General features: G+C 42.1%; 1 protein-coding gene across 1 annotated transcript in view; it reads left to right on the top strand.

Annotated features, from left to right (window-relative positions):
• The window catches only part of LOC128742688 (netrin receptor unc-5-like), a 297884-nt gene that overhangs the window by 181403 nt on the left and 90116 nt on the right, over window positions 1–26365 (top strand). The window contains exon 8 of the mRNA XM_053839127.1: window positions 8600–8725. Coding sequence (XP_053695102.1) covers window positions 8600–8725 — 126 coding nt within the window. The remainder of the gene's footprint in view (window positions 1–8599; window positions 8726–26365) is intronic.

Here is a 26365-nt window from a genome sequence, read left to right as displayed (position 1 = left end):
ATTAAAAAACCATTAGGAAGCTCACGGAAAATTAGAATTAACCTTATCACAATCCCGTGTATCCCGTCGATTGTTCGCTACTTGAAGAACCCCAATCTTTTGCAGGCATTCTTACAAGCATCATCTTGGGCAACTACTTGCCGAAAGGTTTACGTCCAGTTCATTATGGCAATTACCAGCGCTTGGCTTTTGTCCGTTTCATCCGCGCGGTTCGGCCAATAAATTTCATTTTTATGAGTTCAATAAACAATTTCACCCACGTTGCTCCTCAGCCCCGTTTATTCAACCACCGACGACGACGACGATGATGACGACGACAACCACGACGAAGTCCGTCTCGTACTCAGTACCGGGGTACCGTGACTTTCCCATCGAGCGAATCGTGCAAAAATGTTCCTGACGAGCCCTCATCATCAACACGAACAAAAATGAACCGTTTACTTTTTATGATGACATCAAGCTTAATTGAAATATTTATTTGTAGCGATGCAAGACATATAAACCGGGCACCGAGAACCGAGCCGGTTTTTGTTGAACTCATTACTTGCTGTTTAGTTTTCCGAATTGCAGCTCATTAAGGCTAATGTTACGTTTATTTTGCCGCCTTAGCGGCAACTCTTACCTCCGGTATTTATACGATAAAACATAAACGTTATTTATCAACGAAATTGTTGTAAGTAAGTCTGTACCAAGGGATTGCCCAAAACTTCGAAATACTTATTGCCTTGTATACACTATGCGTTAGTGAAACAATCAGAGTGTCCATCAAAAATATTTTCCTCCTGTGTGGGGAAATCTTCCAACAAACGCACTTGGCTGATTTAATTCAGACGGACAAGTGGCTGCTGCAGATGACAGAAAGAGATCACAAAATGTGACAGTGCTCAGAAGAAACGATTGAAACATAAACATAAACAGCTCACTTCCGCTTGAGCAAACATAGTCATACTGTCGTCCACCCTGCCCCGCCCGCCCCGGTGAACGTTTCGTTCCGACGCTGTCGAGATGCGAGGCAGGACAGCTTCATTTCGGGCAGGCTTGTGAAGAAGCGATTGTTGTTTTTTTTTTATTTTATTTTTTTAACGATTGTACATAGTTGTCAGTTGAATGAGATTAGGAAGTACGATGCAGTGAATGTGCCAGAAGGTCATGCTTGAATGGGGAAGGGATGGATTTGACGCGTGTTAATTGATAACTCACTGAGTGAATCAACCGCGAAGTGAACACGATCATTAAATTAATCTAAAATGGAGCATCGTTTTTGGTTTGATAATCAATCACAGAAGTAGTGAGAAATGTATAGTTGAAAAATCCCCAGTAAGCGACTCCAAGCTGAAGTAATTATTAAATTTCTATTATAAACTCTTTCTACCGAGTAACATGGTTAATTTGATTAACCGCAACAGTCTCCAAAATTCCATCATCTTAAATAAAAACCTGTTTCTTTTGAAGTTGGTGTAGCTTCAGAAATAAAACATTTCTTGCACTTCCTTTGGGTATCTTGTGTTGGAATTTTTGTAAAATTAGATCAATGTGTATTGTTTACACTGTTTGCGTTTACACTGTGTATGTTATAATAGTATATAGTAGCTTTTCAAAGAACCAGGGCGGTTCGTGCTGTATCAAGAATTCGTCTCTATTGTACTCGATCCTTGGCTATTCGTCATCCGCAAGTCGGGTTCAACTTGGTCGAGCTATCTAGCACATTGAGCCCCTCTATTGCTGATCCCGGTGGGATTATTGTAAAACGCTGATTTCGCGGTATTGTCGTCCGACATTCTTGTGACGTGGTTGGCCCACCGTAGCCTCCAGCAAATGCACGTATATCTTCCGTAAGCAAAGTTGCAATCTCAAGTCCGTAAAGGACTGCTGGTCTGAATATAGTTTTGTACATCGGTAGATTTGTGCATCTTGATCGAAATATCTTGCGGAGAAAGTAGGCCCGACTTCCAGCTTGAATACGCTTTGATTGATGGAAGGGCACATCTCGACGACATCGACGCTAGAACCTATCGTGGCGCAAACGTCGATTCTGACCACTCACCGCAGTGCACCAAAAACTTTCCGCTGCTAGCAACATTTGGTACCATCGCCCGTTACGGTACTTCTACCTGGAGTCACTACTGAGTACGTGCAATGCCTTGAGGCTGCGCTGCCGGATGAGGGACAGCTAAGCGAAGCCGCTCTCGAGGACTGCTGGGGTAGCCTTAAAACAGCCATCAACAACGCAGTGGAAGGTGCCGTTAGGTTCGCAGAATGTAGTCGACGAGTAATGTTAGAGAATGGTAGTCGAGAAGAACGCAGTGTGGACGTTGATGCTGCAGCAGGGGACTCGTCAAAATGTGGAACGATATAGACAGAAACGAAGACAGCGAACCGAGTTTTTCCGGAATAAGAAGCGCCGCCTGGAAGAAATGGAGTGCGAAGACATGGAACAGCTGTCGCTTGACAAGGCTCTGTGCCGCGAGCTGAAGCATATCGTGATAAATACGGTGAGGTGATCGACAGCAACGCTACAATGACTACCTGAATCACGCGGATACGGAATACCAAGACACCAGGAGTAATGACTACATCAATTCGGTGGCTGATAGTGATGTGCCGACTCCCACAATAGGCAAAGTGATCGAAACCATCTAGCAGCTCAAGAACAACAAGGCAGCTGGCAAAGATGGCATCGCAGCGGGACCGGATAAATTGGTTACCTGTCTGCACCGGTTGATAGTCAGGACCTGGGAAACAGAACAGTTACCGAAGGAATTGAAGGAGGAAGTAATATGCCCAAGAAGATACAAGATAGAAGAAGGCCTATAAATATCAAGTGCTTGTTCAGATCATCTTTCGCCGTTTATCGCCGCTAGCAAGTGGATTCGTGGGAAGTTATGAAGCCGGTTTTGTGGACAGGCTCTTTGTGCTGCGACAAATCCTCCAAATGTGTTGTGAGTACCAAATCCCTATGCACCTCCTATTGATAAATTTCAAGGCCGCCAACGATATTATCGACCGTGAAGAGCTATAGAAAATTATGAACGAAAACGGCTTTCCCGGGAAGCTGAATAGACTGATTAAGGCCACGATGGATGATGGTACAGAGGTGTGTGAAGATTTCAGGGTCGTTATCAAGCCCATTTGAAACACAAATGGGACTTCAACAAGAAATTGTTATGAAAATTTGCGGGTTTTAACATGCGGGGCACGATCTTCAATAAACCTAGCCAATTCATCTGTTTCGCTGGCTAAGTTCTAAGTTCTAAGCAGTTACTGAGCAGAGCAGTATACCAAACTGAAGCGTGAAGTAGTAGTGAATACGTTTAAAACCAAATACCTGTTAGCAGCAATCCATCGGATCATTATCAGGATCTGGGACAAAGAACATATGCCGGAGGAGTGGTTGGATAGCCTCATTTGCCCATTGTTCACAAAGGGACATCGACTGGAGTGTAAAAACTATCGAGGAATTACATTGCTCAATTCTACCTACAAGGTGCTTTCTCGTATCCTGTTCTGCAGACTGAGACCGTTAGCGGAGCCCTTCGTCGGCGAGTACCAAGCTGGTTTTCGTGAGGGTCGCTCCACGACGGATCAGATGTTTACCCTGCGTCAGTAGCTAGACAAGTTCCGGGAGTGCAACTTGCATACACACCATCTGTTTGTGGACTTTAATGCGGCGTACGATTCAGTTATACGAAATGAGCGGTGGCAGATAATGCTAGAACATGGTTTTCCGACGAAACTAGTTACGCTGATTCGTGTGACGCCGGACGGATCCAAATCATGCGCTAGAATAGCGGGTGAAACCTCAGCTGCTTTCGTGACGTTGGATGGACTGAAGCAAGGGGATACACTCTCTAACCTGCTATTCAACATTGCCTTGGAAGGAGGTGCATTACGAAGGGCAAACGTGGAAAGGAATGGAACTATCCTCACGAAATCTCACATGCTTCTTGGTTTTGCGGATGCCGTCGATATCATTGGAATCAACCGTAGAGCAGTGGAAGAGGCCTTCAGGTCTTTTAAAAGGGAAGCAGCGAGACTTGCCATTAACACCGCCAAAACGAAGTACTTGGTTGCTGGTAGGGAACGTGGGAGCCCAAGTGGTGTTGGTACCGAGGTGGAGTTAGATGGGGAACGATATGAAGTAGTGGAGGAATTTATATACTTTGGTACACTCGTGACATGTGACAACGATGTAAGCCGCGAAGTGAAACGACGAGTTGCAGCCGCGAATCGGGCTTTCTACGCATTACGTAGCCAGCTGAAGTCCCGTAGTTTGCAAATTCGCACAAAACTGGCGCTCTAAAGAATACTAATCCTCCCGGTGGCCCTTTACGGACATGAATCATGGACGTTAAAGGAAGCTGATCGGCGAGTGCTTGGGGGTTTTGAGCGTAAAATTCTGCGATCTATACGCATGATTCACGAGCTGTACCAAGTATACAAATATCCTGATATAGTAAAGGTAGTGCAATGTGGCAAACTGCGGTGGGCTGGACACGTGGCCAGAATGCCCGACCAAAGAGTAGCCAAAACTATTTTCAGCAGAGGACCAGGAAGAGGCCGTAGACTCCGAAGCAGATCCCGCACCCGGTGGGTGTGTGCTGTCGAAGACGATGCACGTTCAGCTGGAGTTCGTGGGGATTGGAGAACGGCAGCCCAGGAGCGACTGTATTGGAGGACCATAATTCGTTCGGCGCAGGATCGGTAACGGACCGTTGCCACTAAAGTAAAGTAGGTACCTGTTCGCAAGAGAAACCGAGTATGATCGAGTTCGCTTAGCCAGTCGACGGGCACGAGTTCAAGGTGGTGGACAAATTTGTATACCACGGGTCGTTGATGACGTCCGATAACAACTGCAGCAGAGAAATACGCAGACGCATTCTTACCGGAAGTCATGCTTACTATGGACTCCACAAGTCCCTATGGTCTGGTAAGCTTCACCCCCGTACCAAATGTACCATATACAAAACACCTATAAGACCGGTAGTCCTCTACGGGCACGAAACGTGGACAATGCTCGATGGGGATTTGAAAGCACTGGTCCTTTTTGAAAGTCGTGTGCTTAGTACAAGCTTCGGGGATGTATGTGAGAACGGTGTATGGAGGAGAAGGATGAACCACGAGCTGGTACAGCTTTTCGGTGAACCCAGTATCCAGGAAGTTGCTAAAGCTGGAAGGGTACAAAAGGTGGGACATGTTGTGAGAATGCCGGACAACGCAAAAATGGTGTTCGCCTCGACTGCGATTGGCACCAGACGCAGAGGCGCTCGTTGGTTAGAGCAAGATCTGTAATTTATGGGACTTTCGAGAAATTGGAGACGGACATTCATGAACCGAGCTTGTTGACGGAACATTGTTATGCAGGTGAAACCCTAAAGGACATCGCACCAGAATAAGTAAGTAAGTAAAGGTCATTGAATCTCCTTACTCGTATTATTGTCAGCGGTCCCAAGCATATGAACTCATCAATCACTTCGAGTTCATCGCCGACCATAATCATTGTCCGTAGGAGGCGAACGTTGTTTTCCGACATCCCAAAGTTTCTAGTAATGATTTCAAAGTCGTTTAACTTCGCCTTTCGTTTCCTCCGACTCAATCACCCGTGTTCCGAGCTTTGCGGCAGTTAGTTAAACTCCAGTTGCTTAAGCACCACTTCCCGTAGACAGAGAAGGCCACTGGAGCATCTAACTGTCCGACAAAAGGGTGTTCGTCAAACCAGTCGATTCGCTGGACTCGTGCCACGTGCCCGATGGAGCTCTCCATTACACTGCTAATGGCTGTTTTAATGTTGTTCCAACAGTCCTCAAGGGGGGTTTCGTCCAGGTCGTCCTCTTCCGACAGCACAGTTTCCAGTGAATACCTACGCGTAGTTTACGGCGACGTCTGGTTGCTTCAGCCGCGCGAGATTTAACCGAGGCTTGCGTCGGTGTCGAATGTTGCTCACAACGAAGAGTTTTAGACACATCTTAACCATCACTTGGTAGAGGTCAACGAGTCAACGTTAGCGTGACTCTGACCTCAAAGATGTCTGAGAAGTGCCGACAGTCAATCAAACTGTAGTCGATCTGTGATTCTGTTTCAATTGGAGACCTCCAGGTGGACTTGTGTAGGAGTCTATGCTTTCCAGCATTGGTACTATGTACGGCCATGTTCTTGAAGGTGGCAAAATGGAGAAGTATTAGACCCATTTCGCTGGTACGTGGGTGCACACTGAACCTTCTAATCACCGGTTTGCATTGCTCCTCCAGGCCAACCTGAGCATTGAAATTCTCGATGACGATCTTGATATCATGTTTGGGGCAGGTGAAGGCTGTGCACATTGATGACGCTTATGTTGAAGAATCGGCCCTTGATTTTCAACCAGCGCATTTGAGAATTGATTGGCCGCCATCCAATCACCCGTTTCCGCAATTCATCCATTACTATGAAAGCTGTACCCAGCTCGAGTGTGTTGCCGCAGTTCTGGTAAATGATATTCCCATCTCTGAACGTACGTACCATGGAACCGTTCTAGCACACCTCGTGCAGCGCTATAACGCGACGTCGAACTTGCGGCTCTCCAATACGTAGGAGAGCACTCCCTTGGAAGTTGAGCCCTCCCTTGGAAGTTGAGGGATCTGCAGTTCCACGTCCCGAGTTTCTAATCCATAGCCCTTTTTTATCGCATGGGTTTGTTCTAGTTGTTCCGGTTCGAATTTTTTGGACCTAATTCATCTCGCCGGAACACCAACGAGGCTCAAAAGAACCCTCCTTCCCTGTCAGCACGGGACCTTGGTTTCTACCGGGGTTGGTTATGTGATCTCCACCAAAGTTGCTCGTAGCCCGGTTGGTACTACGAAGAGATAGGGATAGGAGTTGCTGAATAAAAGGCTGTGAACCACTGTAGGGTCTATTTTATGACCGCAAGTGCGCAAGGCACCGACGGCAGTGCTATAAGGTCCGCATTCGTGTGGTCTAGTTTTCACGCCCTCGCGTTCTCGTTCTAACAAACACGCCGGCATGTGCATATCTTTCGGACTCTCGCTCTTATTTTTTCATACACTGCGACGAGTTTTTGATATCGATTGCTCAAGCAGGTTCGCACTCTCAACCACGTGTGTAAGGGGGGGCGTATGGTGAAGAAGAAGATGCAATGCAAAATCTGTATCCATACAAGCTAGTGTGTCTCATGGACTGTGGAAATGTTGACCTCGAGAGTGAACTGTGCAAAAAAACGCTACGAGGCTGTGCGTTTGCGAGCGTGTAGGTAGCAGAATATATTCACACAGCAGCGGCGGTTGTTTTTCATACGCTTGCGTCAGTGGCGTAAGCGTTGGATCTTAGATGCCAAGGTTCTCATAACATAGTTATTGTTATATTTTATCCTTGATTGGCCCTCTCTGGCCCTACAGATATTCTGTTGTTATTCTTCTAATACGAGCTTGACTGACTTCATACTGGACACTCCTACGGAAATCAGGAAATCCAGTCACAACCGTTTTTTACATCGGCGGTTTTATTCAATGTGACGGTGATGCTCAGCTTATCCTTATATAAGATGCTGCGCCATTTTGCTAGCGAGCTAGAAATCTGAAATATTTGTGACGAAAAATCCAGTAAAAGATTCTAAAAACAAAAGACATCAATGGATACCTTATTGAAAGTGTAGGCTATCCATCGTTCGCACACCATCTCAATTTGCTTTCGCCATAATAATGATGTTTGCTCTAGCTTCAAATAGTGCTGAAAAAGGACAGAACTGTATTCATAAATTCATAGCAGAATTGATTGATTAAGGATTAAAACTTTACATACCTACACTCTACTGTTACAGCATAAGAGATCAGTGATTTGTATACCATACCAAATAAAATCATATAGGTGTATGTAACAGATCTTTTATGACCTCATTTTTACCCAAACCGGAAACTTATTGCTCGAGGAAATTACCCCTGTAACATAGGTATAGACAGATTCACCCGTACTTACCTTGTGGTCGACTGCACAGGAAATATTGATCCTTGAATTCTGATTCCGACCGCATTGGGCGGTGGTGCACTATTTTCTGCATTTTCCACGTCCGAAACAGACATGAAGTCAAATCAAGTGACCGGCAATCGTCAACGTGCTCTCTGAGCTGCATTGCAATGCAATGCGACCCGAGAATGAATTCTGTGCAGTTGTACATAGGTAGGTAGGTAGGTAACAACAGTACAACATCATTGGCATGCATCGAATGCCAGTGGCACGCAGTGGTAGCACCGACAGGTGAAGTTGATTTCAATAAGCTCAATTAGAATGTGGAACTAAACTCAATGATGCATGACGAAATTGGATTGGTCGGTCAATGAAATTAACGAATGCAGCTGTTGATTTTACTGGCTCTAAATTGATGGCTAAGAGCAAAATTTGCGATGACACGATACGTATCCTGTTTCATTGGAAAGTCAGTTGAAATGAAAAATGTCCGTCATGCTTTATTTAGCGGCAGATGAACCATCACTATAAGTGTGATTATTATAATAGCCAACTAACAATTTATTTTTGATGTAATATTTAAGAGCGCTAAGTATTTATAACTGCTATCATCAGCTTCATATTTGTTATTTTCTTATTTTTCCAGGTTCCAAATGGGAAATCTATGTTGGTTTGGCGCTTATGGCGGCGGTTTTTATTGCGATTGGTGCTGGAGTAACGCGATTCGCTCGACGGAAGAAAACCATTCCTGCGTACAATCTTGCCAGATCAGGTAAATAATTATTCAGTTAGATTCGCAATTTTATCAAATAAGAAAATCGACTTTGTTTTGAACGATTTATTGAGATCGAATATAAATTATTTTTTATCAAAAAAAAGTCTTATTAGATGACTATGTTAACCATATAAGCGAGCAACATCGCTCCAACTGAAATGACGATCCGTATTCCAGCACTTTCTTCCCCGTCTTGTTTCGTATGACCCCGACGCTTCGTAGTACTAGTGTGGCCTTCCGCTTGTTTTGTCTTCACGGCAGCTATTTGCCAGGGATCGACGGCTCCTATAGGTTGTACTCCTCCAGGAACCCCGGGCTGACCCGGTGCGCTTCCAGGTTGCCAAACTGGGGGGCCTGCACCCGGCTGCTGTTGTCTACCAGGATACTGTCGGCTAGGGCATCTCATTCCCGCTGGTCCAGCACATTGTGCAGAGCATTGTGGCCGGCCTACACATTGTCTCCCGCGATTTAGCTGTGGGTAAGGGCCATATTGTTGTGGTACTGAAGGCGGTTGTGGGCCAGGGCCATATTGTTGTGGTCCTAAAGGCGGCTGTTGAACAGGCGGATACATCGGCTGTTGACCGGGCGGATACATCGGTTGTTGAGCTGGCGGATAATTCGGCTGTTGACCTCCAACGCATGGCTTGGCACCAGCTCTCGGATCGCATCTAGGACGTGGCTTACGTGTAACAACAAATCGCCAATCCTCCGGTGGATACCCATAAGCTACAGGAGTTTCTGCCGGTTGCCGTGGTGGTGGTATTTCAGGAATTGGTTGAGGTGCACTTCCATCCACCGGGGGCTCAAGCGGAAAGTCTCCAGCTGGTGCGGTAGGGAATGGACCAGCTACCGCCGGTGCTTCGGAAATTGATCCAGGCGGTACAACTGGATTTTCGTAGGGTTTCAGAGTCGTTTGATTTCCAACAGTATTAGGAACCATTATTTCCGGAGCCGACGTTGGATCATTCGCGGGGTTTTCTGAACCTAATTCAAACCCAACCGGAGTATCATCAGTAGGACCATGGATTTCATAGTCAACTATTGTTTTATCTGCGTTGTCCGGGTACTGGTGATTCATAGTACTGGCGGTTGGAGAACCAGGATAGGGGTTTTGGAAATACACCCGTCTTGTAGGTTTTGTAGGGACTGGCGGTGCCTGGACCGGATTTAGTTCAGGATATGGAAATAATGTTGGCATATTCAGAGATGGTAGAATCGGCGGTGGAAGAGGAACCGTCGCGGTATCTAGTGGTTCGCCAGGGGCAGGTGCTGTAGCTGCACCTCCTGCAGGTGCTGCAGCTGCACCTTCTGCAGGTGCTGCAGCCGCGCCTTCTGCAGAAGTTACAGCTTCGGTAGAAGCTACACTCTCGGCAGGAGCCTCTGACGTAGGCTCCTGTCTTTTAGATCGTTTGGAAGGTCCAATTAAATCCCTAAGAATAAGACAAAATATCACCAGACTGAATAGTGAATTAGTTTACCATCTTACCAGCAACGTGCTACAGAGCAGTCGGTAAATTGCAATTCTGAACCGTGGCGCTGACTGTACATGGCCCGAAGTACTGTGTTTTCCTCGCACAAAACGACAAAATCCAAACCCGCATTATAAGCTTTAGCTCTAAAGCAAATTTTGTCTTGCGCCCAGTGTTTCGAGCAATTCGTACTAGAAGCCTCCGGTATTATTCTCCATTGAAAGGATTCATCCATGGCATAAACCTTACACAGCATGTCCTTTTGGCTATCGCTGGATGCCAAGGATAGAAAATCGGTGCTCTGGCCCAGTACTTTACCGTTGTACTTGAAAACGGCAACGTCCGCTTTTGCGTCGATTGGGTCATATTCAGGATTTTGAGCAATGTCATAGATTGAACCAACTTCGGAGTCAGGAAATTCGAGAGTATCGGTTAAGATATTTCTGGAAAAACATTTTTTTATAAACTACTTTTTAATTTTAAAACTTTGCAGTTACTTACTTTTCATCGGTTGCTAGGCAATGGGCGGACGTAATAAAACTTTTCTCCGCTACCCGATATGCCGCACAGTACCGGTCCTGGAATAATCCACCTTGAGCAGACCGTAGGGGCATTTCCGGTTTCTTTCGAAATACTAACGCCGGCAGACTTACACTAACTTCCTGACTATTACTGGTGGCTTGGACCGTGAAGAGGCCAGCGGCCATTGCCAGCAACTGGATCGTAAAATACTTCAAACGGTTTCGCTTGTTGCCCATCTTCACTGCTTTCGGGTCCAACAAGAAATGGAAAAATTTTCACCTAGTTTCGTTACCAGGCCTACTGTGGTCGGTCAGGGAAACGTGTGAATATCGTTTTTCAGTTCAGTGGCTGGAAAAACGAAAAACGATAGGTACACTTCATGAACGTGCTCCTATATAGGGTTTGAAAATATCTTATAAATATCTTTTTAAAGGAAGTGTACACGCACTGGTAATTATTAAACTTTGCAGAAGTGAGAAACAATTGCAACTTTTAATTTTTTTTTTTGTAAGAAAATGGAATTTTAATTTTGACGCATTTTTGTTACCTGTTTTAACAGGATTAGAGCATGTTTACATTTGATTTCTTAACAACGCCAAAAGACCTGTCGTTAAAATCAAACTATTTATCGAGCCAGTTTCCCAGATATCCGTAAGAATTGAAGCGCTATTGCTCATCATGTGAGTGTCTTATCGATGCAAAATAGTGATAGTCGGAAGGAGTGAAGCCTGAAGAGTACACCGCTTGACTTACTCAACCAAATGATTTAATCGTTTCCTTGAATGGTTTTGCAGTGTGTGATGGAGCATTATCAGGCGAGAAAATCACTTTGTGTTGCCTTTTGTGGTATTCTGGTCGTTTTTCATCTGAAATGCTAGGCTTAAATTGATCATTTGTTATCGTTAGCGTTTAGTATTAACACTTTCACCAGGTTTAAGTTGCTTCTAGTATATTAAATCCTTCTGATCCCAGCAAGCACAAAGCATTGTTCTTCGTCCACAACGATCTTGCCGTGCAACCGATATTGATGGTTCCCTTGTACTTACCCAAGATCTTTGACATTAGGGATTTTCGAAATAAATCCACTTTTTATTGCCAGTCAGAGTCCGATGGAGAAATAACTTCCTTTTGAACCTGATGAGCAGCATTTCACAAATGATTTTTCGGTTTCCGGCTGTCTTTCGTTCAGCTCATAACAGTTATTTCACCAGGTAGATGGAACTAATGATAAAAAAAAAATACAATAAAATTATAAATTTGTTGAGTATTGCACGAAAAAAGAACAGCATAATTGCAAAACGAGCTACTTATCGTCATTTTCGCACGTTGAGGCCATCTTCAAATGATTTCTCGTAATTTTTTACGTAAGAAGTCACTATTACACAAAACACGGAACAAATAGTTCCATTTTTTCAGTGGATTTCCCCACTGTACAATGTTAAGAAACCGGCTAACATATCACCCGCTATTCTGCTACATGATTTCAATCCATCCAACGTCGTACGGATCAACTTAACCAGTTTCGTCGGAAAACCATATTCTAGCATTATTTGTCACAGCTCATTTCGTTTGACTGAATCGTACGCAGTTTTAAAGTCAACAAACAGACGATCGCTGTGCAAGTTATATTTCGGGAATTTGGCTTGTAATTAACTCAGGGTCTGATCGGCGTGGTGCGACCATCACAAAACCAGCTTGGTACTCGCTGACGAAGAAGTTCGCTATCGATTTCAGATTACAAAACAGGATAAGAGAGAGAATCTTATAGGTAGAATTGAGCAATGTTATGCTTCGATAGTTTTTGCACTCGAGTTGATTTCTTTAAAAATAGAGTAAATGAAGCCATCTAACCACTCCTCCGGCACTTAACCATTCCTTCTGGTCCTGACTATAATCCAATTTATTGGCGTCTTAGCTCCTCTTGTGTTGGTGACTCCACAGCTTGGCCATCGCTCACAATTCTTGTCAAGTTCCTGCTATTCTTCGGATTTACCTCTCCATTCAATAGCTCTGGAAGTGCATTCGGCACCAAACCAACTGTTACGCCGTCTTCCACGCATCGTGCTTACCACCTCTCACGCTGTTCTTTCAGTGGCATCCATTCTCCTGCCGCGGCAAAGTTCGTAACCCTCAGATCATTGTCATTGATCAACAGGTTTTTATTTTATTTTATTTTATTTTATTTTATTTTATTTTATTCTATTTTATTTTATTTTATTTTATTTTATTTTATTTTATTTTATTTTATTTTATTTTATTTTATTTTATTTTATTTTATTTTATTTTATTTTATTTTATTTTATTTTATTTTGTTTTTTAAATTTTGTTTGCAAAAATCACTCCTAGTGACCTTCATGATATGACACATACGACAGTGAATATATACAGTAGTACAATTACAAATGTATCATCTTCGAAGGAGTTAGCGTTCTAACCTTTAATATGGCTTGAGCGTTGGCAATTCTTTTTCAAGAATCTACAAATTAAACAAGTGTTAACGTTCCTGATACGACGGTAGGTTTTTGGGATTACGCTATGGAAGATAACGCAAAGCGTAGTGTAAGAATTTTTCTGTACTGCTTCAATTTCTTGCGATCCACATTTGTTGATGAGGACACCATGTCACAGATCCGAATTCTAAAACAGACCTTATAAGTGAATTCTAGAATGATCGAAAACAGCACGGTTCACGCAACTTCTATCAAAGATAAATCCAAGTTGCTTATTAATTCTGGTGATGATAACCATCTTCTCCTTTGTTGATAACCATAAGCATAAACAAGAGCATAGGGACGCCCATCCCAAGGAGCAATTCCAAGTTTTAGTACCTTCGTATAGTGGTTTTCATGACCAATTTAATTAAACCGTTAATAAAACTATGACCTCCTCCAGAATTTTCTAATGACCACTATAAAATTGCTTTCTGACCAAGTGGCCCACACCTCAGAATGTTTTCATAACCTCTAGAGGAATCAGGTTATATGCTCAAGTAGTGGTATCACGCTCTGCTGAAAGCAGCAATAAAACCGATTAAGCCTTCGCTGCTTGACAGCCACCGCCATAATCTGATAAAGCTTTTCGCTTTTCGCTCTGGTAAAAGCTAAATCAGTTCGCCGGCTTTGTCAACTTGAAAATACATCCGTGAGTAGAAAAGGTAAGGTTTTATTGTCAGGTAATTCTGAACGATTTGGTTTACAGCGACCATAATATTCCACAGAATGAATAATGAATTTTGAGCAGTCTTAGTTCGTTTGCAGCATGTGCGCATTAAATTTATCGTGCATATTGATATGTTAGGTGTATAAAATTACGACGCCACTGAAATTTTGTATTTTTCGAAAACAGGTTGTTTAAATAAATTGAAAATATTCAGTTAGTCAATCTTAATTTCGAGCAAAATCATTTTAGTTGCTTCCGGTGAAAGGAAAACTGATTGGTAATAATTTTCTTTCTGCAAAACACTTTGCTTTGATGAATTTTTGTTTGCGAGCTAAAACAAAATACTGAAACATGGCAATACGATCTCGCATAGAAAAATGATTTTGGTGATGGACTTTAGTATTCTTCATAATAGCAGCAAAAAAACTGTTTGGTCTAGGTGTTACCGTTTTAATAGATCTAGAAAACTAACAGATTTCTTGCGGTTTGACAAGCAACTGCGATAAGATCAATATTGATTGGTGCGCTATTTTGTATTGCTACGCCACACTTACGGTAAATTTATAAGAGACGTGATGCAGCATGCAGCCACCAAGTTTTAACGTGGTAATATAAGCAACCACAAAAAATTGCTTTATTAGCAGTTTTATTATGGTTTTCTAACAAGCTATAAATTTGTTTGGACACGTATCCTTTTGGTACTGTGCAATACCACAAGAAAACTAGAGTTAATGATTGATACCGCAATAAAACCATTATAAAATTCAAGTAAAACCAAGTGACTTTAGAATTGTTACTTGGGATGTTTTGCTACTCCGTTAGGGCCGATGAAAATTGCTTATTAAATCTGGTGATATTGCCATTAAAGTGTATGCCGAAGATTAATTCGCTATCCAGGACGATAACAAGATCACGAATATGATGGACGTGTTACCAAATATCCCGCGATGTGGCTTATAGCGGTTTATTTTTACGGTGAAAGAAGATGGCAAAGCACTTTGAGATGCTGACGGTAAGCTTGTTAATCGAACACCAATCTTCAAATTACCTTAAAGATTTTTACATCGTCAGCATACGAAGATCAACAACCAGGTGGTGGGAGAGCTGGTGGTCTATCTACAAAAAAAGCAGAGGTCCAAGGTTGCTTCCCTGCAGCACGGCAGAAATGTTGCAGAACGTGCCGGAAAACTCGAGCTCGATCTTCAATTTCTGCCAACGGTGTGTTATGTACGAGTATAACCATGTGCAGAACGGTACGGAAACTCCCAGTCTCTCAAGCCCAGCTGGAAAGATACAGTGATCCACATAATCAAATGCTGCTTTCAAGTCCGTATACACTGCATGTCAGAGTACACAGTTGAAGGCTATGTCATCCAGAGACAGAATGAAAAAAAAATTCACTCCAGATCTGCGCATTTGTATCTCCGATGACGATTTTAACACCATGGTTTGGACACTCTCCAAATGTCTCGAGCCTGTCATAAAGCTCGTCCGTAACATCATCAGACTTATCACTTGTCGGTGTATAAACGTTTAGTACACTATAGTTGAAGGAGTTACACTGAATTCTTAACACAACGTCCACAGGATAACGCGTTGATATTGTTTTTTCCACACTACAAAATCGACTCCACGTTTCGCCATTTTAATACTACTGTGATAGTGCTTATAATAGGGTCTGCTGCATGGAACTCCCTTTCCCCGGAATGTGGCCATCGAACTAATAGCTGCGATCTCCGCTCCTAATCGATGCAGCTCTCGAGCAAGCAAGATAGTTTGTATTGAACATTCCAGGTATCGAATTTCCAACCGTCATTCATTAATTGTTTCCTTGTTTTTTGCCATGTCTTATGCCAATTGATCTGTTCCGTATTTCCATTTTCGTTATTTTCGTTATGTAAGAGCTTCGGTATACTCTCACAACGAGGCGACAACACCTACGCCCCGCTTATGGGTCTGTTAGCTTAGATATAGCTTGCGGGACACAGAATTTCATATTTAGCCGCTCGCTTCGAGACAGACACTGTTTGAGCCGCCACTCACCTAGGGAACGGGCGCAAATGCTTGTGAAACATTTCCAGGTATGGTCATCGACTGTCATCGTTCGTTTGGCAAATGGACTATTCGCGGGTAGAAGAGTCCATCCGAACATTGTTCGCAGAGCTCATCCACCACAAATGATACGTAGAAACCGTGCCAATTTGATTGAAGGCAAGCGGCAAAACATAAAGCAGTATCCATCTAATTTGTTGTTGTAAGATTTGCACGTTCTTTGACTTGGCGCTAATACAGTAACAGGAATCTATAGAAATAATTTCTTTAAAAACATGTGTTGTTTTAGCTAACTGTAGAAGGTGTGAGAAACGCAATGAAGAAGAAAAAAAAACCATTTGAAAACACAATTTATACGAATTTTTAAAAAGCATCTAAAACATTTAGGCGCCACGAAAATTGGTTAGGTTTTGAGCGCTAATAGCTCATCAATTTCTTGATCTGTTTTCAATATTTTAGATCAGAAATTCTTCTACGTATCGACTCCGGTAAAGCAAACTATTGATTTTAAAAAGCGCGCTGTTGAAAAATTACCAAATGTCATGCACTGTCATATTTTTGTCATTTTTAGTACATTTGTAAAGAAAACGATGTGTTTACTGGCCCAGATAGCAGTTTAATCATTGTCAGTGCAGTTGTGGACAACCGTACGTTGGACTAGTATCGAATGGCCGAAATATAAATGGTCGAATAACAAATAGCCGAAATCCTAATAGCCTAATTTCAACAACTGTCACAGAAGGCCGAGATAATATTTGGTCGACTCACGAAAGGCCGAACCCCTATTGGGCCGAATCACAAAAGGCCGAACCCCTAACCGCTTCAAACACTTTCACCATGAAAATACGAATTTTCTCGGAATTCCTGAACTATTCAATAAAAAACATGAATTGGAAAGCAGTTAGTAAGTAACTTTAATCGAACAAAAACAAAACAGGCCACCATTAGCGTAGCTAGAGGGGGTGCCTGGGGTACCAGGCCTCCTCCAGAATTCTGCAGGCTCCCTCTAAACATTTTCCCCATTGGAATTTAAAAATCGGAAACAAATTCAGTCTAGGCTACGGGTGGGTGGGGAGACAAGATTTTTATACCAGTTGATAGAATAATATTTACTGAATATCGGTGTGTATTTTGGTCTTAAAAAAACGCCACTGAATTTGAGTTATAGTTGTGAGAAATGATGAAGTCGTTGCGGCTAAATTGAGCCCATTTTCTATAGTGGTGTCTGTGTTTTTTCAATCCGACAGGCCGAAATAGCCAGCACAGCGATTAAATGCTTTTCATAAACAGATCAAAACAGACAAGAAAAGAGAGACCGATGGATAACTTGTCGCTATTGACTACATTCCGGGCTCATTGAAGATAATCAGTTTTGCAGTGACAACAGCTTGCTGCTGGCGCTAGTATATCATTGAATCGTTCATATACATTAGCGCCAGTTGTCACTCAAATACCAGCTATGTGAACACGATAGAAGCATTTCAGGCATTTCAGGCCTCATATATTGGTAGTAGTGTAAATCAAGGTTAGTCAAGAGAGGTTTTCTGATGTTCGAATTTGTTTTTCACCCCCGCTGGGTTACCCTTGACGATCACCGAAATTTTCAAAGCGGAAACTGTTGAATGTATTAACAACGTCGATGGTTGCTAACCAATCGTACCGCGCACTTCTGTTCTACAAACTGTGAAAACTAGATCACCTATTTTAACTCACCTTGGTGTAAATAACGCTCCATATGCTGGAATTAAAAACAAAATGCTGCAAATGGCTAGTGAATGAAAATTGATTTATATTTTCATATCAGAGGGGAATTTTTGTGTTCTTCCGTGAGAAAAAGAAGCACTTACTTTCGCCAGGTGACGATGGCGATCTCTCCAAACAGAGTATTTGGTCTTCGACGCATTTATGTTTAGCCCACTCCTCCTAGACTCGGTTTTCGTTGGATAACCCCTCAAGTGCACTGTTGAACAGCATGCAGGACAAGCCGTCACCTTCTCTCGATCGTCCCTGCGTCTCGCAGGGACTCAACAGTGTCCCCGAGATGCGCATGAAACACATCACTTGATCCAATGTAGAATGTAGCTCTGATCAGTGGCGTCAGTTTATCCGGAAAACCGTGTGTGTGCAGTATCTGTCACAGCTAGTTTCGATCGACTGTACCGTATGCTGCTTTGAAATTAATAAAGATATGATGCGTGGACACGTTGTACTCCCGACATTTCTACAAGATCTGAAGGATGTTAAACATCTGGTCCGTAAATGCGCGGGCCCTCATGAAGCCCGCTTGATATTTCCCTACAAAACCCTGTGCTATCGGTGACAGCCGGCGTAACAAGATCATAATCAAAAATTTTTTGGAAGGCACCCCCTAGGCCCCCTCCAGGGAAATTTCTTAACTACGCCTATGCAGGCCATACAAATATTTACCTCTAAACAAAAAAAACATGCCTCACGAACGCCTTTGTTTAAGGCTAAATAAAAGCGCAAGTGCGTAAACAAAATTGTTGTTGCTCATTTTGTGAGCAATTACACACCTTGAATAGATTTTTGTATGTGTTTCTCTTCGCGAATCGGAAACATTCCGTTGAAGAACCCTTATAAGGTGTGAGACTTATTTGTCAGTGTCAGTAGCATATGTATTCCAGCTGATTCAGGGTTAGACGGCCGTAGGCCGCGAGTGTTCGTCGATGACCCGCCGTCGGAAGCGCCGACCACTAAAGGGGTGGGGGCCACACCCCACAGAAACCATTTCGATTTAGGTATACGCATTTTCCCAGGTTTTCTGACTAATAGGGACTATCCCTTAGTTGGATCCGAACGAGCCGCAGTGGGTAAGGACTGCATATGCCCAACATTTGCGCAGGTTGATGAATATTTTCGGCCGACTATGACTTTGATCAATCGTGTTTCGGCCATTTGTAATTCGACCCTTCGACATATGGACATAAAGTTCTCCGAAAAGAAATAAATATACAAAATTTGAGCAAAACCGAAACATTTTTAAATTTCAATACTCAATAGTTTTTCATAGACTTTCTAATACATATGTACAAATTTTCATTGCAAAAAGGTGAAAACCACAGCAATGGCTGGTGGATTCAGTGTGGGTTTTGATACACGTGAAACGTCATTTAAAACTTAAACTTCTTGTCTAGACTGACAATTTTGTCTTGTTCGAAGTCTTAAAGTGCTTAATTGTGTTGTGCTATTCAGGCTAAACATGTTTTAAGTTTTTCTTTACATTCATTTAAAAGTATCGAAAAAATGTGCTCCACGCTAAACAATGTTTCGTGCTCGTTAAACCGCATTACACAGCGTCAATCTGTCCACGGTTTCCTATGCCGACGGTCTGAATTTATCATGTAGCTTTCAGCAAATTGCATTCTCGTAAAATAAACTTAGCACGTATGTGGCAGGTACCGAATCTGGCCATGTTTATGCAAGCCGGTCGACCGGGCCACAAAGCTATGCCTGGCACAAGTGTCCGTCGATGATGAAGTTCTCTCTTGCACACTTGTAAGCCCGGGGCTATTATCGACAGGCTTCGATTTTATTATTGAATTTACGATATTTTCATCTCTTTCAACCGGCCAGGCGGCGTCACTGGCCATGCTGGCTGGTGATGAGGAAGTACGCGGAAATAATTAACGATAGCCGGAAATGCGTGAATTTAAATAGATTAGCGCCAGTGAAATGGTGTTGATGGCGAAAATCGATGGACAATTTTAGATAGTAATAGTTTATGTGAGAGTCGAAATTGTAGAGCGTTTAATAGCTTGCCATAAGCCGACTCGGCTCCGGTTAGTGTTAGCTGAATGAATTAAACGTTTTATTAGCGATCGTGGATGGTGGATTAACCTTTTTCATTTGAGGTTGAAACCTGCTGACCTATTCGGCTGATTGCAAATTGAAACCCGGATGTGGCACGGATGTATAAAGTTCGTGCTAAAATAAACCGAAATGGTAAAATGGCGAAAAAAAATCACTTCAACTTTTCACTCGTGTCATTGGGGCGAGCAACATCATCTTGATTCGAAACATCATTCGTGACTCAGCCGCGCCACTCCACCGTAAATAACCGCCAGCACTTAGCTCCAATCTGTGGCTGGCCATTTTCCAACCTGCGAAAAATCTCGGCCTGAGCAAAACCACACCACTTCACACGAGTGAGAACCCAATAAATCGCAGTCGTGCCACGGAAAACGAACATGAACACGTTTAGGTTCCGCAAGAGATGAGAAAAATGTAGACGGAAAAAAGCTGCATCTAGGGAAAAATATTAAGTTACGAAAAACGCGCTGGAATCCAATAAATTTCCCGGCTTGATTTCGACAAATGAATGCATGAAATAAAATAGTGACCCCCCTCACCAAGGCGAGAGCAAGAGAGCAAGGCGGCGGAATGCACCCAACCGCAGCTACAACAAGAATACTGCAATTCAGCTCGGCTGGAGTACACAAAACATATCAGGCAAATGGGGTGCGAGAAGAACACGAACTAGAGACAAATGAATCAACATGAAAAACTAACGCTCATAAACTCGTTTGTAAACATTATTCTGCTCACTTCCCCATCCATCCATCCACAACCCCGCAACGGCATCGCTAGATTAGAAGGGTGCATCGTTGTTGCGCTGTCTGTTCTTTCGGTCACACTGCTATGCTGGAGCGGTGTTATCCACGATCGCGCGTTCCCCTCGCTGGCTGGAAAGAAAACTATGCTGCGGTCCGCTGGGGTGGTTGTCTCGTAGTTTAGTTCCGCTAATAAAACGATCCATCAGTGGTGGAAATTGAAAGCCCCCTCTTCGTTATTTATACAAGAACTGAGGCTTGTAAAATGAAATTTCCTATAAGGAGAAAGAAAGGAGAACAACTTTCGCAGAACCACCACACACTGGTCAAAACGCCAGTTTTAGGAGGTGCTTTTCGGGGCCAAGAGCGTGCAAAAGTTTCACACTGTCGCGAAGTCTTTAAACCACCAGGTGGTATCGGACGGATATACTTTACCATAGTGACATTGGAAACTTTCGAGTTGCTTTACAGTACACTAGGTGTGCTTGCTTGGCGTGGAGATTGGACCAGCCAGCCACAGTGAGGCAAAGGCACAGTCTGCCTAGACCGTACAATTTGCAATGCATTGCATCGATAACAAGCAAAGTGCTGAAGTCGATGAACGACTGCTTGCTGGCTTGCTTGCTCGCCCCGGTTCGTTGATTGGACGTTCTGATTTTCAGAAAGGAGAAAGCATGTTTAACAGCATGAGGGACATACTTTGGTTAATAAATTGGTTTTGCAGGAGCCAACTTTCTAGGCGGTATGGACAGTGTGGATTTCAGTTTAGTGTGTTAATCATGTTGTGAAAGCAAAGTTGGTATTTTTGAATCCGTTATTGGATTCGTGAAAAAGCACTCGACTTCACTTGTCGAGGCAAAATGTTTTCATTCAATGGAATACAAACAGTTTGCTAAAATTTTTAGGATAGTTAGAAGCTTTTCATGTAAATTAAAGATCATGCACTTGTGAGACTACGAACCAATTTCAAATGATCCAATTATGTACTAAGCAACCACTTGTACATCACACAATGGAGACGCTAGGTTCTTCAAAGCAACTACGCAATCATCACGGCCCACAAAGCGTCTCCCTTGATATTGAGCATCACCAGTTAAATGGATAGTGTCAATCAACGCGCATTTTCTAATTCACGCAATTCGATTATCGCGCCGGGCAGGAGAACCGATCCGCCAGACAGGTAGCGCTAAACGCAGTGCAATGTAGATAGATAGGTGTAGGAACGGGCAAACTCATTTCGTCTTTCGATTTCTGAATCCCCCCCGGCCCCCCAAACCTGGGTGGGTGTTTTGCGTTAACTGCTGACAGAAGTAGATGCTATTTCAAAACACCTGCCTTTAGCGGTGAATTAGATGCATTTAGTAGCGTGTTCGAAGCGAGCTGATGTGCCATTACTTTTGCCCCACGCTTATTCCGAGTGAAATTTATGGCCCCAGAATGGTTGCCAGTTTCGGTTTGAAGCCACAAATTTTGTGTGTCTAAACAACCGATTTCGATGGTGGGACGGTCGGTTGTTAATTTCACGAAAGGGCGAAATTTATGCTGATGATAGAAGCTAGTTATTTGTGTGAAGGTTTGGATGCTTAAATACTATTAAAGAAGCAATTTAGGTCACTGTGTGCATATTCTAGCTGCGGCAGCGGAACATCGACATCTGGAGTGGATCATCAGGGCCAGTCATTAGCAGTGACTCCGACTGCTGGAGATGATCGGCGAATGTTTTTATTCCCTTTTAAATTAATCGTTCCAGCAGCAAATGACATCTTTTACGATTTGCTAATATCCCCGTAGGAATCCGTAATTGAATCACTCCACTAGCCAATATTAATAGCCTGCAAGCGGTAGTTGTCGCTGTAATGCAAGACTCGCTGAAATTAATGTACTGTCAGCCGTATGCACTTAATTTAAGCCCCGTCTCCTGTCGCAGTCATTAGCGGCAGAATAGTTTCGTCATTGGGTAAATTGTTGGCAATCGAGTGTGAGCAGTTTGCGGCCTGCAGCCAGCATCAAGCTGCAAATTGAGTAAGATATCGATTTCTCTCCATTACCTAGATACATTGGTAGGGGTACGGTGTGGTTAAATAAACAGCAGCTACCAAGCTATTGGAAGTGTTTGCAATGATAACTGCTTAGCTAACAGTAGCCGGCAGAGTTTATAATTTTGAATTTTTCACTGTAATTTTTGTTTATTTTTAAGTTTAAACGTTGTTAGTAAACAATGTTATTACTAGAAATGTTGTCGAGTAAATCCTTGTCAAAGATTTTTATTTATAATCATCGTCATTTTTTCATATTTAAAAAATTTATGAAATGGAATGAAATATCTATTGTCTGTATATCATATGAAATTATTCCTGTGTTTACCAATCTTTTTTGATTAGGGCTCCTTTATTGTCCTGACCTAATTTGACACACTCTGTGGACTTTGGACGCCTGGTACCTATTACTCATTGAAATTTTTATACCCTGCCCGATGCGCTGTTTATTCAACTTACACTTGAAAATTGCCCACTATTTTTCGATGGTACGAAAGTCTCTTTGCGTCATCAAAACAGTTTGAAATAATAGTAAGTGATTTGATATTGTCCTGCACTAAGAACTGCATTTCAACGGCCCAGCACGGTTTCATATCCGGTAGGTCTGTCTGCACTAATCTGCTAGAGTTTACATCGCTGTGTATTACGGTAATGGAAGACAAGAAAGAAGTTGATGTTATCTATAAAGACTTGAAAGCTGCTTTCGATCAAATTGAGCATACAATATTCTTGCGGAAACTAGCTCGACTTGCTGCTTTTCAACAAATGGTCGAATGGTTGAGCTCATACCCCAACGCTAGAATGCTTTGTATAAAACTCGGATCCAGTGTTTCTTCGGTGTTTACAAATAAGCCTGAAGTTCCTCAAGGCAGCATTTTGGGACCACCGCTTTTCTGGCTGTTCTTTAACGATAGTGCGTTACTGTTTGGTTCAGGCCTATAGGTTACCCAAGTAACAATCCAATAACAAATTAGTCTTATTAATTTCCTATAGTAGTTTTATCAGAGCATTGCCAAGCGTATCAGGTTTTATAATGTTTTTCCTCAAGTAAATTTTATCTTGTTTGATTCACATTTGTGAAGTATGACTGAAGGAGACTTGAAGAAACACTCATAAAACTGTATTATCAATAAGTGTAATTCACCTTACAAACGGTTTTAAGGGATACTTGATTTATGCTTAAAAACGACACTCCTTAAAAACGACACAATAGATTTGACAAAAATTTATGACATTCTTCTGCAAGATTGGTTTATCTAAACAATACTGCCATAAAAATCTCTTAAACCCGTGTATTCTTGAAAGAGAAATCATACTCTTAAGCAAGAACATTCTAGCGTAAACAACTGATCTGTCAAAACGGGTATCTAAACTTAGAGAAAATTAAAAAGTTTGTGATCTTTTAAAAAAGAATTAATAAAAAATCTGCTCAATATTTTGGAAACTCTTTCATATGAACAATCAACGAAGTCAGGGAACCGCAGGGAACTGTCGTGCAGACCTGTTTTAATTTTTAAACTCAATTTCTATTGACAATCAACATGACTGCTGTACTTTAAAAATATCGAGCTAAGCAGAAGTATATGAATCTTCAGTACAAACATCGACACTTCGTTGACATTTTCTTTGTTTATATTAGATTGCATGCAGAAAAGGAAACAATTCTTATTCAAGCCCAGCTTGTCATCTTCAAGAATGCAATAAGTATAGATGAACTTATCGCCCTCTTCGAAAAATTTTCTTTGTCTTGTGCAAGAAATGTTGGTCTCCGAACCGCTTTCTGGTTGATTTAGATAAAACCATTGAAAAAATGGCGAACAGGGCTGTTTTGACTGCTTTTGAAATTGTTGCCATTTGCATGTGGGCGTTTATAAATAAGGTGTTTTGCAATACCATAAATGATCTTAACTTTTCAAATAAATGTTTGGACATATAAAAGGTTTTTTACCGCAATTTATTAAAAATTTGCTAGTTATCAACTTTTTGGTGAAATTATTGAATTTTTTTATTAATTAAATTTTTCAATAATTTTGCAAAATTAAGCAGCGCGTTAAAATTTTCTAACTTTCATGTCACAAAACATCGATAAACTGACCGTGGCATGAAAAATTTATCATTTATGGGTAACAAAGTAACTGCTTTTGTTACCATTTTTATTTTCAATTTTCATTTATATCCATTTTGGAAAAGCAATATCTGTGAATGCTTTTTTCTCTTATAGCTCTTAGTCAATTAAAAAAATTAAGGCTGTGGAAAGTGCATGATGTCTTGCAAATGTTGTTTGAGAAGACAACCATAAAATCATCAACACTTATGGTGGTTTTCATTTAGTTTCAAGTGACTCTTGGAAATCATTATAAATAGATATCGATAAATATTAAAAGTTTTAAAAGGATCTTTTGAAATATTCTTGAGAACCTTCTTTAGTGTGGGCCTCCCTAGTTTTATAAGGGTTTTATGGCTGTTTTATCGCAGTTTCGCTGAATTATAAGTTTTATGATCGCTTTTAAGGAACAAATGCTGGAAACCTCTTCAAGTGCACCTTAAAATTAAATTTGTTACTTGGGTGGTGTACGCGGTTCACTAACATGTGGTTCACATCGCACCAAGCGGCAAAGGCCTCCAACTGATTTTGGAGCAAGTGACAATCGTCTGTCGAACGGATCTGGGAAAACATTTTCAGGTCATCCATATACGATAGTCGAGGGCATTTGATAGCCAAATTAACATCGTTGAAGTAGAGCAGAAAGATCAAAGGTCCTAGATGGCTTCCCTGAGGAATACCTCAAAAAGGCTAGATAGCTATTGTACCTACAATCCAATGTCAACTACCAACTGTCGATTGGTCAGATATGAGCGAAACCAGCGCAAAAGGTTATCGCTAACGCCCAGTCTGTGCAGTTTTGCAATTGCGATGTCATGGTTTATTTTATCAAAAGCGGTCAACAAAGTCTGTGTATAAGACGCCTGTTTGAGCACGGTGGTCCATACTTCCCGTTATGTATGATGTCAGACACAGCAGGTTAGTGGTGGTAGAGCGCTGGTAAATGAAGCCATGTTGATCGGCACTTAGATATTGCTTGCAGTGAGACATTAGAGGTTCCATAATTACCAGCTCAAATACTTTTGAAACTGCACTGAGCGATGTGATTCCACTATAGTCGTTCACATCTCGTTTGCTACCTTTTTTACGCCGAATACGCCGCTAGAGATAGACATTCGGAATAGAAAGAGCAATGGCGTCAACAAACAGGATATGCGTTTCTTCAGGAATGCAGAAGATACTCCATCAGGTCCAGGATTGAAGGACAACTTGAGCATGGAAGCGGCCTTTGAAATTTTCTCGACGTTGATATCAATGGCACCTAGCGTTTGAACATAAATTAGAACATTGCTTGCTGCTAGGCCAACATCCCAAGAAACAATGTGAGTTTTATTGTACTCTTATAGCGGTTTTCAAGACCAATTTTGGTCTTAAATGCCATCATAAGAATGTAATAAAACCCAAATTGTTACTTGGGATGATCAACGCTCAATACCTCGTTAGTGAAAACACTTGCCAATTTGCTGGAGAAAAAACGGCGTATATCCTGAGGTGCGGCAGCGATTTTCCCGTTGTATTCCATAGATGACGGGAGGCCGGACTCTCTGCGTTGATCGTTTACATAGTTCCAGAATCACTTCGGGTGACGCTTCAGTTTCCGTTGAATGCTACATTGCCTACTGGCACGCCTATATAAGTGGCTTACTCTCGCATGATGAAGTTTTAGTGAAAGCGTGCGATGCTTCGTGAATCTCCGCAATGCTGCTCTTTTGTATGATTTCAGT

The sequence above is a fragment of the Sabethes cyaneus genome, chromosome 3, assembly GCF_943734655.1.
Source record: "Sabethes cyaneus chromosome 3, idSabCyanKW18_F2, whole genome shotgun sequence".
Taxonomy (NCBI): Eukaryota; Metazoa; Arthropoda; class Insecta; order Diptera; family Culicidae; genus Sabethes; species Sabethes cyaneus.
The sequence above is the reverse complement of the archived record's forward strand: the minus strand, read 5'-3'. Positions and strand labels throughout refer to the sequence as shown.